The sequence below is a fragment of the Gallinula chloropus genome (assembly GCF_964237585.1).
Source record: "Gallinula chloropus genome assembly, chromosome: 11".
Classification (NCBI taxonomy): Eukaryota; Metazoa; Chordata; class Aves; order Gruiformes; family Rallidae; genus Gallinula; species Gallinula chloropus.
Window position 1 is genome coordinate 10,637,292 of NC_140096.1, and position 13,410 is coordinate 10,650,701.

The 13,410-nt window shown below is 45.9% G+C and overlaps 1 protein-coding gene across 1 annotated transcript in view; it reads left to right on the forward strand.

Annotated features, from left to right (window-relative positions):
• Positions 1–13,185, forward strand: part of SH3BGRL (SH3 domain binding glutamate rich protein like) — a 35,546-nt gene extending 22,361 nt beyond the window's left edge. Inside the window, exons 2-4 of the mRNA XM_084268963.1 lie at positions 3,156–3,341; positions 6,519–6,599; positions 10,728–13,185. Coding sequence (XP_084125089.1) covers positions 3,156–3,341; positions 6,519–6,599; positions 10,728–10,760 — 300 coding nt within the window. The 3' untranslated portion in view covers positions 10,761–13,185. The remainder of the gene's footprint in view (positions 1–3,155; positions 3,342–6,518; positions 6,600–10,727) is intronic.
• Positions 13,186–13,410: the final 225 nt, after the last annotated feature.

Genomic DNA, 13,410 nt, shown 5'->3' on the forward strand with positions numbered 1-13,410 from the left:
ACGTCACTTCTTAATCTTCCACCTCATTTTTTATTCCCTTTGGCCGGAAAACGAGGGTTTCAAACTGATCTTACTCGTGCATCAACACCAGCTCCTTGCTTTTCTTTACAGTTGTTTAGAGAATTGCCTCCTTTGACCACAGATGGACAGTGAGAGGCACAGAGACCCTAATGCCATGCTTGGCTTCTGCATGGTGCCTGTTCTGGATGGATAAATAGACATCCAGTTTTGATGGCTCTTCATAAACAAAGAGAGGGGAAATGGGCAGCCTCTTTTCTATGGTCTGTGGGGACAGGACAAGGGGCGATGGCCTCAAGTTGGAGAATAGGAAGTTGTGCACCCATATGCAGAAGAACTTCTTCCTGTTGAGGGTGAGGGAGCCCTGGGACAGGCTGCCCAGGGGGATGTGGAGTCTTCTTCTCTGGAGATATTCCAGCCCTGTCTGGGCACCAACCTGTGAGACCTGTCCCAGGGACCCTGCTTTGGCCGGGGGTTAGACCCGATGATCTCTGGAGGTCCCTTCCAACCCCTGCGATTCTGTGATTGTGTGATTCTGTGATCTGCTGTGATAGCCTTTCGGAGCTGCAGTCCTGAACTTGGCATCTGGATGTGCTACCTGTAGCTGAAAAAGCAACCCAGAGGCTGTCCTTACTCCAGAAAGCTGGGAAGATAAAGCCAAAGAGGCGATGTGGCAGCATACAGCGAGGTGTTTTGCATACATATAAGAGAAAAACTATATTTCAGTTCATCATACGAAATAATGGAAACACAGGTTATCCAGAGGCATTTTCTTTGTGTTGAAGAAGCATTTTGATGGCTAAGATAGTCCAGCCCCTCCGGTGAGGATGCTGCATGGAAAGATCTGATACGCAGAGGCTGCGCTGCCTCTGAAGTGTTTGTGCTGTGAGACGCAGCCCTGGTGCGGTGGAGACTGTGTGGACGCTGAGGAGGCAATCTGATAGTAAAAAACAGAGTTCTCAGGAGATCAGAATGCTAATTACTGGCAGACTTAGAGCTCTTGTTTTACATGGCAGAGTCTATAGTTTAATTATAGATTGGGAAAAAACTTGATTTTCTTTTTTTTCCTTAAAAATTCCAAGACATCTCAAAGTGTGTTTTCACTGAGTAGCAGGATTTGGACAAGTTGAGGACCTGAGGCGAATGAAAAGGGGCTGGATCTGTAATTTACAAATGATGGGAAATGGTTAATTACAATGTAACTAGTTTTGAGGGAAAAAATTTCCATTCATTCCTAGGTCAGCAGGTCACCTCAGATACTGACTGCTGGTGGAGGAGTTTACAAAGACCTTTCCCTCAGTTTACTCCTCATGAAGGAAGTGCTTGCCTTTTTTTTCCTCTTTCTCTGGTAGAATAAAACTTCCCCTGACAGCTTGCTCGTGCTGTGACCCCTGTTACTAAAGGCCAGCAAAGAAATCTCCTATCGCTAGATGGGAGTCTGCAGAGAAATGTTCTTCTGTGCAGCCTGTAACATGCCTTATTTCCTTGGGCTGGTATTAACTTGCCTGGTTTTTATTTATTTTTAGCTAAGATGAAAATTGGGTAATGCCCAGCACTGTTCTGCTGTTTGAGGGTACAAGGGTACTTGCTGATCCAGTCCAGCGGCTCCTCTGCTGACATGCTAAAGGAATTACGTTGGCTGCAGAGAGCAGGGTTGGCCCCTTTGCTAGATGCCAAGGGAGCTCTGTCCAGGATTTTCAAAAACAAGATCTGGTTTAACCTGGACTAGTTCCCTGTCATGAATTCCCACCCCACCAGGAGCGATGGCTGCAAAGGTGCAGCTAACAGGACGAGTCAATGGATGCTTAAAGATTGCCAAGACATGGCTGCCTCCTCCTCTCCTTGTTGGAGCAGCCGGGCTCTGCTCTCCCAACCGCACCCTGCCAGGGCAGCACTTTGCCTACACTACAACCTCAGAGCCTCCCTCCAGCTCCGGGTCCGGCTGGGTGCCCGTGGGTGCAGGGCTGTGCGAGCCGGAGGCGCAGGCACCATATTTGGCTCTCGGCTGGCTGTGCCCTGACCTCGGCGCTGCTCGCCGGGAGTCGCCTGTTTTCCCTTCGCCGTATATGGAGAGGAGAGGCTGCGCAGGGAAGCGGGTGGCTGACCTGAATTGGAAGCAGTGCAACATCTGTATGAAGCTCTGCTTTTGTTGCACTCAGCTAATTAGGTTAAAGCCAGGCCTTGGACTAGTTTTGTAGTGAGGGGAACAATTTGAAGAGAACAAATTTCCCATTAAATCCCATTTTTTATTGTTTGCTGGGATGTGCATGGTTGTAATTTCCTTTATGGTGGTAAAGTCAGAGGGGAAACAGAGCACAAGCAGAACATCTCTGTATCAGGAAGTCAATAATTCATATATGACAGTAATAAACCCCACTTTTCTTGTAAAAAGCTGGCACAAACCCTGCTTTTCATTTGGGTGCTGTGTGAGTACACAGGGGAGGGGCTGCATCGGGTGGGGGATCTCAGCCTGTGCGGTCAGCCCCCCTGACTGAGACGAGCGAGGACAGGGGATGTGCGGTCATAGGTCTCCAGAGACCATACCAGACACCGCTGAAACCCTGAGCAGAGTGGAAAGTGGTTTGTTTTTTGTTTTCCAGTGAAACATGAGCCAAATTTTGGGGGGGAACTTCATGTGATCTCTGTCAGGAAGTCCCTGCAGGGAAGTATATAGCCTATGTGAGGAGGTCAGAAACTTGGACTCTGGGAAGGGTGGGTTCAGCCTGTGCTTCCAGGGGTGTGAAGGAAGCAGGTTGTACCTAAATGTCCCTCCAGCAAGCTTCACTGCACCTGAAAAACCAACATTTCCCCCAAAGGAAGGGTAAGGCCTGGACAACACAGCCTCTGCACCTTTGCAGTCGGTTGGACACCTTCAAGGCTCACACTGCTCACATGGGTGTAAGGACAGTGTCTTTAGACTTCAGCCTGTTCACTTGTGTAGAACTGAGTCAAGGCTCAGATATGACTCTTTAAAAGATACTTTTTTTTCCTCTAAGAATTTTCTTACTGCTTCATTTTTAACCTGTTTTGCACCCCCGTTTCTGCACTGAACCCTGGGACTGCGTAACTGGCAGCAGAAAAAGAAGTTCTGACCCATTTTGTTTGCTTTCTCTTCCCCCCTCCCTCTCTTATGACAGATCAAAAAGCAGCAACAAGATGTGTTAGGGTTCTTGGAAGCCAACAAAATTGAATTTGAGGAAAAGGATATCGCTGCCAATGAGGAGAATCGGAAATGGATGCGTGAGAACGTGCCTGAAGACAGCCGGCCTGCAAGCGGGAACCCCCTGCCGCCCCGGCTCTTCAACGACAGCCGGTACCTCGGGGTAAGGGAGCGCTCTGTGTCTCCATCTCTTCTTGTCCTGGTCCTTTTCCTCACTGCCATAGTCTGTGCTTGGCTGCTCTGATCAGCAAGGAAGGGCCTGGCCAGCTGTCCATTCAAGCGTGCAAACTGCAAGGGGCGTGGAAGGTGTCAGACTTTCACCCCAACCCCGGGGTTTTTAATAATAATTGATCCTTGATATCGCAGTTCTGCCATAGAGGAGAGATTAACACCTGGACCTCCTCATTCTGAGGTCCTTGAGCCTACCACTACCCTGCAGTGTGTGTATTTTTTCCCCTCTTATTGCTCTGAAAGCTTACAGGGGTTTTGAGTTCTCATGCTCACCATGATTGTGAACTAACGTGGCACAGAGATCTGGCTCTGTTGCATCAGCCTCACGTTCTGTAGCAAGTTCAGGGATCTCTCCTGCCTACGTGGGGTTTTCCTCTATGTGTGGATCCCAGATCACTCTGTAGTCTGCTCATCTTCCAGAACAGGTGCTCCTATGAAGCGATGTCTCCCATGACCATAAATCAGTTTTCTGATCCTCTTTGGATCAGTTTCTGTGTGCTGCTTGCAAAAGGAAGGCTATGGTGGGCTTCTTACTCCAGTGCCTTGACCAGAGTATAGCTCACGTTGCACATACAGCCCCTACTTGTAATTATTTTAATGCTTGATCAAAAGTAAGTTGCCCTGCAGCGTTTCTCCTCAGCAGGCCACGCTTCAATGATTATTAGATTAACTGCTAATTTTATTTTTAAAACTGAATATCTTCTGAAAAGAGCTCACAGTTTGCATTTCTCTGCTGCTGTGTGTTGGTTTCTAAGTCGCTTTGCAGTCTGGTTCTGACCTTCAAACTCTGTAAAACACAACCTGCCAGCTCTGTACCTTTGTGAGGCAATTCTGTGCCTACTGAAAGAAATATTCTCAAGGTGCCAGGAGTTTTTCCTTGCTTGTAATAAAAGCAGAACTTGAAACAATATCCACACTGAGCTAATGTACCACTTGGCTCTCAAAATTTTACCAACTGTGGTTGTGACATGGAAAAAGGTTGGTTTGGAGCAACAAGTGTCATGATCAATAAGTGGTCTGGAGCTGAAAGCTGAGAAGGGGCTACTCAGACTTGAAAATTTCCCTTCAGTTACCCCTCCTTAAACCCAAACAAACAAAAGAAGAGGCAAATATTTCTGTACCAGTAGGAAGTCCCATTGCAACAGTATCACCTTTCTTCCCCTGTGTACCAGAGCTTTCGGGGTTCAAGCTGATTGCTCTGCAGTCGTCCTTTAGCAGTGAAATGCTGCCAAATTCCTGCTGCATTGCTGCATCTGTGGAGCAGAACAGGGCTTTACAGGGCAGTGGTGTGGGGCAGGAGGAGAAAAAGCTGTCTGCACCTAGATCTGGATGCTTGCTTTGCAGGGATGTTCCTGATGTATCCCCAGCTGCACCCCACAACAATTCTGAATAGACTAATTTTGAGGAGAGGGATATAGATGCTTCAGACCAGTTTTTGCTTATTTAATCCCCAAAATTTGGTTGATGTTGTTTTGAACTGTTTGTGTCAATTTGTGTAGCTGGATTCAAGTTAACTCTGGTTGAGCTTTCAGGAAGGTAAAAGTTAACTCTGTGCCCCCACACTCGACCCTTTTTATGTCTTTATCTGATCCATCTGCAGCATGAACTTCCCTGTTTGTTTCATCTGATGCAGCCTGACTGGCAGAGGAAGGAGCACATTGACTTTTATTGGCCTGTGCACAGCAGAATGGCTGTAACTGTAGAGGCTGTGTGAGTTGGCATGAGCCCTGCTCCTCACTCACAGGCATTCCTTTCCTGGTAGATGCTGTGAAGCAGACCGCCGGACTATGCGCCAGCCAGATAAACAACCCCTTTGTTATCAAGCAGCCCCAGTACTGTCCCCAGAAGGGCTTCAGGGAGGATTTAACATAATCATACACATTTTCATCAAACTAGCACCCAAATGCTATGTGTAGAATAATTGGACATCCTTGATCTCTAGGCTGTTTGACTCCTCTGCTCCCTGTACTTTCTTCTGCTCCAGCTGCAGCAGCCTCTTGTGAGAGCTGCCTCTGCTCTAAGCACAGAGCTGTTTGGAACAGCACTTGCTATTTTTCAGGCTTTTGCCTTCCAGACACACTGGCACGCACAGCAGTGTGCCCTTAATGGCAGCTCTCTCCCTGCCCTCAGCCCCAGACTGAGCCTGCTCTGAGCTCCTGCCTCCCTTCTCAGCCAGCATTCCTGCATCAGAGCATTTCCCAGGAAAGCTGGATGAAGCTGGTGCTGTTGCTTCAGTTAAAAGGGAGAGAAGGAAAGTCATAGGACAGATATGTGCTGAGTTTGGAAATTGGTGGGAGGGAAGTATGTGGTAACTCAGACAACAGCAGGCTTGCACAAACCTTGTGGGTTCCTTTGGTTGGTGTTTGGCAACTGTTGTTGCTCAGCCACACTGGGGACTTTTTGCTTGCTCTTTCCTAACTTAGCAGGCAATGAAGCTGTGTTGTTTGTACTCTCTATGGCACTGTATTCTCCCTCAAATATAAAAAAGGGCAGAGAAAGTAGGAAGCATTGGTATTTCTTCTATTATTTCATTGGTTTTACCTTAATTGTCCTGGGAAGTGGCTGTAGAGCAATTGTAGTGCAGGGTGAGTACAATGAACAGTGCTACCTGACTGCCTTCATTTGCGTGGAGCAATCATTAATGGGACCCATGGTGGGAAAGGATGTGCTCTCAGTTTATGGGTTTAAATTTAACTTCCAGCAGGTTTAACAGTTAAGGTCCATAGTGACAGAGTTACCACTGCCCATCAGTAATTAGCAATGACATGTGGGGACATCAGGGTTTCTGACGGCAAGGTGCAGGCTCAGACATCGGTGCCAGACCGGTGACAACAACCACCTTGCTGTGGTGGCTGGGAAAGGCAGAAGCACTTCACAGCAGTATCTTGTTGCTACAGAGAGTGAAATTCCCAGGTTGGTGCTTTTCAGACAGTACAGTTTCTTTGGCATCTGTGCTAACAGTAAATATTTCATGCTCTGAAATCTGCATTCAGCCAGAGGAAGCAGTTTGCTGGGTGCAGGTTGGGTAACACCCCAAACTGAGCTCTGCTGGTTATTTCTGACGATTCATGCTTGTGTTTCTTGTTTCCCCTCCCTGACTCCTGTGAAGGACTATGAAGCTTTCTTTGAAGCTCGGGAGAACAATGCGGTATATGCGTTCTTAGGCTTGACTGCGCCACCTGGTTCAAAGGTACGTGGGTACATTGCTCCCAGCAAACCACAGCCTGTATTTTATAGTTTGTTCTTTTCTACTCATGGTTGGATCTTCTATGTGTTCTGATGCTGCCCCAGTTGCTCTCTACCTGCTGGTCTGACAGTCTCCAGAGACTAACACTGAGGCTTCAACAACACAACACCACGGTGTTGTTGTGTGCTGGTTTACTGGGAGGATGCTGAGTTCCCTGGAGGCATCTCCCTCCTCCTTCTTCCACCAGAACTCAGCGTTCAGTACAGATGTTCTTTTGGTACCCTCACTGCAGAGCCACCCTGCTCTTTTTTAAGTTAATGGAAAAGCTTTTGTTGTGTTGGGAAGAAGAGCTGGGTCAAGTTCTTCACTACTAATAATTGCCTTTTTTTTAAATTGTACACACTGGGGACAAATGGCAGAGTAATTAATATTTGCACTGAAGAATGCACAGGAAATGTAGATTTAAACCATTGTCACAAAACCAAATAATTATTTCAATTCAGTGAAAAAAATCCATGTGAAGTTTTGACTACATTTTTATACTAGAAAATCCCTCAACTGCTTTTGAAATAATGTGGTTTTGCTTCAGAGCAATTTTTTTCCTCCAGCTTGTAATCTGAAGCTTTGTTTTCCTTTGCCAATTACAAACTGGGTTGCTGCTTTGCGGATGCCATGGGCTGGAATTCTCCTTTTGATTTTGATAGGATAGGACAAGCTTGCTTTATACGTTTCACTTGACAGCAGCAGGATCCTCCAGGTCACTTCCAGCTTTCTTGTTCCAATGGATAAACACGCCGTTTCCTTTCAGCTTTATTCATGTAAGAATTGAAGGTTGTGCTCTGCACATCACTAAGAGACCTAATTTTAAAGGTGGATGATGATCCGTTGGTATTAAGCACTACAACTTGTGGGTCAGGCTGGAGCTGTTTTGGGAGCCAAACTAATTTCCAGTGGTAGCACCACCACTGTGAATGGTGGTGTGAGGAAATACTGCCTCAGAGAGAGAACTGCAGAGGGCAAGACCTGTGATATGGGTCCCAGCATCATGCACTGGTGGTGTCAGGAGGCCAACTGCCCACAGAGGGGTATCATGGAAATCTTATTGAAGTTTCTGGAACATGTGCACAGCACTGTGCAAAAGAGTAGGCACAATGGGGGCAAGGAGTGAGAAGGCAGCCCTGAGACCATGGGATACAGAAAGCCTGTGCACTTCCCTCACAGCCAGCACCTGGGCAGTGTGTTTCCCCTCACAACCAACATCTGGGCAGTGCAATGGTACTGGTGAGCAGTTGCTGCTGTAATGAATCAGGTCACCTGTCTCCTTAACATCTACAGACTCCTGCCAGACTGCAGGTCTGCATGGCTGTCATGGCTAGCTCTGATTCTGTGCTCACCCAAGGAGAAGGGGAGTTTTAAAAAGCAGAAACACGATGCAGTTGTACTCTGATGAGTTTTGGCTTGCTACAGCTTGGAGAGGTGTCCAAGTGGGTGAAGATAACCTTTGCATAAGTGACCTTGTACCCAGCACGTTCCACTCCTGGTCTGACTTCTGGTATCAGTCCCACAATTACATGATGTTGAATCAAGCTGATTGCCTGTGGCTGAGGAGGAAAAACCTGATTGGTAGATGCTGAAATTGGCATTTACAGCATAGCTGCATGTAGCTTGGATATAATACAGTAGTTAATGACACTGTGTGTATTGCTACATAAAATAGAAGGAGAATAGGTGCAGCCTGTGTGCGGTGCAAGAGAGGACCTTGACAGAAAACCTCCACTCAATGTCATCATCAGGGATTGGGAAAGTTGTTTGGCACTCACCACGAAGTTCCAGTGTTAATGCTAAACAAGAGAGGCTGGGAAGTGAGCGTGGGAAAGGCAAGGAACTATTTAGGGAGTCTTGGAGGTTTGTGCTTTGGGCACAAATGGACCTACAACCCCCTGGTAACACTGGCATTCAAGTTAAGTATCCCCACTTCATGTATAGGGGTTTTAAAGAGGGAGGGTTTTGTGAGGTAAAGGCTGTGGTTAGTTCCTTAAGGGCTGAGACCATGTTTAGTAAGGGGCCTCAAGGGAAAAATGAGGAGAAGGGTGAAAGAGGGACAGTGTCAGACCTGAAAAGCTGAGCCCTTCCCTGGAAACTCGCAGGACTGCACCCGAGGAAATGGGATTTCACCTTCAAAACAAATAGGTTTGCATGCTCTCTTGAGTTATTTGTAGCCCCTTTCCTGGAGTTGAGAGAAATATATCTCCAGCTTACCACTGCCTGTTTTGAAGTACTTTGTCCTGTATTTTCTGGCAAAAAATACAGGGGAAAAAAAAAAGCAAAAGAAAGGCAGTGTCACTTCTGTAGTGCCTGAGACTGGTTAATGGAGCTGTTACAAAGCCAAGGGAGCCATCTCCTCTTCCCTTCTGTTCAAAGAACCACTTGTCTGTTAAAGAATATCAAACATCCATTCTGTTTTCTCCAGGCTTTGGAGTTCTTTTTATTCTTTCCTTCATTTTTCACCTGCCTTTTCTGCCATGAACTGATAGGATGTCCTCGCATGAGCAGCGTGGCTGCACAGTGACATCCCATCTCCACTCTTTGACCCACAACATGCAGCCAGAGGAGCCCAGCAGTGTCTGGGAGCACAGCAGACCTGAGGCAGCGGTCTGAGCAAGGCTATTCCCATGCCCCTGAGTTAAAAGGCATCTTGGGCAGATAGCCAGGAAATTCAGAGTGCTCTAGCACGTCTGTGATAAGGGTGATACGCGTGGTACTTCCTGCCCTTGCAGGCTGAGGTCACGCATTGTGTGTCCACCCCCTGCTCTTACCAGGCTTAGAGGCTTCTTGGAAATTCCCTTCTTAGTCCTTCCTCCTCTTGTTTTTTATTTCTTCAGCATATTGGCTCATGTTAACCGTGATATTGCTGGGTCTGTTATCTCCAGTATTTCTACAGTTACCACAGCATACAGCCCCATTACATAAAAGCTGAGTGGAGCTTTTGCCTTTAAAATAAACCAATCTCTGCACCCTGAAGTGAGAGCACTGGTACTGCTCCTCTTCTTGTAGCCCATGTTGCTGCTAGCAGGCAATTAATCTTCAGTCAAAAGTACACTTGTAGAAACCATCTTCAAAAAAAAATTCCCTTTGCATTTCTTCTTCTTGCCATTCTGTTCCCACCTGCGACCACCTTGCAAAGAAGCCTGGACAGTGCAGGTCCCCCAAAGAGGAGTGGGTTGGGAGCCCTGGGCCTGGAAAGCAGGGGGTAGGCAGGAGCGGTTCCCAAGGAGCACGTCCTCTCTGGCTCGCTTTCCCCACAGCAGGGAGCTGGGATTACTCAGCAGTGCCAGTGCCAGGACAGACCTGCTGCCAGCACTGGGACAGAGCTCATGTCTGGGTCTGCTGCTGGCACAGCCCTGGGCTGCGGCTGAAGAACAGGCTGCCCAGGGCGGTGGTTGAGACACCATCCCTGCAGGTACTTAAGAGTAGATGTTGTACTTGGTGACATGGTCCAGTGTTGGACCTAGCAGGGCTGGACAGATGGTTGGACTCGATCTGGAAGGTCTTTTCCAACTGAAACCATTCTGATTCTATGATTTGCAGGCTGCTCCCATCATCCTTCTGTAAGGCAGAAGCTAAATACTGGCTCTTGTGTTGGGTAGCTAAATACTGGCTTGGTAGGGTTTACTTCAGAAAGTATACTATATCTCTCAAGACATGTGGGGTTCTTTTTGAATGTGGAGACTAACTAATTAAGAATTCTTTTCCCATTTAACCGTAGTTCTTCAAACAGTCTTTGATCTCAAACAGTTCTTGTGTCCTAACATGAAACAAGAGCTAACTCATTATATCTGATCTTTTATTTTAAACTTTTATGGTCACAACTGGCTGTGGGCACAGGTTGGAATATTCCAGCAGGTCCTACTGGAGCTAGCTCAGAACTAGAGTTAAAACCAGCACGGCGTGGGACTTGTTTCATAAGGTCATCATAGGTGTTGGGGGCTCCCGAGTTGGGTTCAGTGCTGCTCAATTCTTGGTGACATATTGCTGCAGGTGTTGTTGTCTGATACTCTAACACAGGTACGTGTGAGTTGTCACCTTCCATAAAGCACTGATTTAATGTGTCATTCTGTTCTGCTGTTTCAGGAAGCCGAGGCGCTGGCCAAGCAGCAAGCGTGAACTTCAACTGCCTTAAAATGTTCTGTAAAGGGAATTTCCACAGCTTTTTATACAATAGTACAATTGTCTCTGCTTCAAGAAATGTAGATGTGATTTCTGTCCTTTGATTGGTGCTTGCAGCATTCACCGTACGTCATACAAATCCAAACCCAAGATGAAAACGTGACCATAAAGGTAGAGAGCAGAGAGTGTATTATTACAGCCTGGGAAGCATAGGAAACTGAAGCAATTAGACAGGAATGATTTCCATGTAGTTTAAACTGTCTTGGCAATTCATCAGTTTTGTGTAAACTTCAAAGAAACTATTTTAGTACTAATTATACAGATGGGGTTATACCTAGAGATCTGAGTATTTAAAATAGCAAAACAGCATCTAAACCTTTGTCAGATACTAACTTCAGTGCCTGAGTTGCCTCAAAAATGTTACTGAATCACACAGTAATTTTTCAGTGTCTTTTCTGGTTTCAGATGAAATTGTAGGTGGTGTCGTGTAGTCACTTCTGAAAGTTGTGTTTGTTCTTTTGTAGAATGGATATTTAAGGTTTGTATTGTAGCACACTGTACAGATGACAAAAAAAAACCCACGAAGAATTGCCATGTGTTTCTCATGTAAGTGGTCTGTGGGAGCTCTTTCAACAAGGGAAAAGGGATTTGGGCACAGCCTTTCCACTGGCAAGTTCTCCATGCGACTCAACTGCAGTCGGAGCACCTCAGTGAAGCACGTGCTCATTCCCAGGCACCCTTGCAAATAAGCCAAACCAGCCAGAAATGGCATTTCCTTACCTGTGTGAGGGTGAAAGCCTTCAATATATTCCTCTCCAAAAAATATTCCTCTCCAAAAAACACCAGTTCACACTGCTTGTAGCATTAGGCATCTCATCGCACGTTCCAGTAGTCGTTAGATTCATGTAGGATTTTTTTCAATCAAGGAAATAAATGTTGGAACAGCAAGAACTATTGTAATTAGGCAAGACTTCATTTTTTTAAAGGTTTAAAAACTTATTTCCATTGTTATTGCCATATCATGAGGCTGTTGCAGGAATTGGGAATTGGTATTAAAGTGTCTTGCAGTGGTGGCTTTACCATGTGCAATATTAACCTGACAGTTCTCCCAGTGCCTGTGAGGTGCTTTGTATTTCTTTGTATTCTGCAGAAATACAAATCCTTTCTGAAATGGTTTACAGTTCATCATTTTGAAATTAGGAATAGGATAAAAGTAAGAACTTAGGTTTCCAAAGATGTTCTGCAGTGCAGTAATTAAATCTACCCCCCACCGACCTTCATTTGGGGCTCTTGGTCAGTTCACCAAACTGAGGATGTTGGTGATGTCTGTGAAAAGGGCAGCTATGGCTCTGGTTGGAGGGTGGCTCTGCTTCTGGAGAGCCCATGGTGAACCTTCCACAGATCTCTGAGTGAGCAGGAGCTAAAGTGACCTTTAACTCATGTTTTCCCTTGCCTGATTTGGCAGCCGGGGGGGCAGTTCGAAGCTCCGTGCTTACAGAAGGACAGCACCAAAAGGCATCAGGATAATGAATGTTGCCTTACCATCAGGATTAACACACCCATTTGTGCTTTGTCATTAATGAGCTTTCTCAGTAATTACTGAATTTCTGTGACATTGAAGATTTTGGGGGGTGGTTCTATTTTAAATTCACTGGCCAATTCTTGTTCACTATGATTCCACCTTTCCAACCCGAAGTGATTTTGCTTTCTTAATACCAGCATAACCTTTGTCTAAGACTATCAGTGATGGCTTTGAGTGAGTAAGAATACACAGTGAGATGAAGAAGGTAGAATTTGACACACAAGTCACTACACTGGCACCAATTTGCTGTGTTTCCTGCGCAAGGAAAGTGTGGTGTTAAGTTCTGTGAATTACCCTCATTATTCTGGAGAAGCTGTAATTGAAAGTCGCTGCCAAATCCTGTCAGTTCAGCGACCCAAAACATTCTGAAACGAGGTCAAATCTCCAACAGTCAAGAAAATTGCCAAGTTTAAGAAAGTGAAGTTGCTTTTCCTGTCTGGTCCCCCTGCCTTTGCCATATGGTAGCATTCAAACCGTATCAGCATTCCTTAGCAAGCTCTGGTGAGACAGCCTCAATTATTTCTTTGTCTGGGGAAACAAGGCACCAAGGCAAACTGAAAAATACCCAACGTCTCTTTGTTTTATGGGGCTACATGGAAAAGTGGTGTTTGTTTTGATGCAGATACCTTGCATGGATTTAGGAGCACAAGGTTTTTCTTGCCTGTGGGCCATTTTTCTGTTTCCCATACCTGATGGTTACTGATGGGCACAGGAACTGAATTTGTTCATTTCTTTGTTATTTTTATTTTTTCCTATGTAGAAGGCAGACATTGAGGATCTAACCTGTATATTAACCATTCCTGTATCATTCCAATAAAACTCTTTTAGAATGCTTTCTCACACGACTGACTTGTTTGCATGTTTCCTTCACGGGTTGAATTGAAAGCAAGGGGGGTTTGCAAGTGGAAACACTGCTTTATTTTCATTCTGAAGTCTGTTGGGTCAGATCTCTCACTCACTCACTCAGATTTTACTTACTTGGGATACACCTACACAAAAAAAGGAGTCTCTGGGGGTTTGAGGACAGCGTGGAATCTGCTTCCTCATTAACCTGCTTTCCCACTC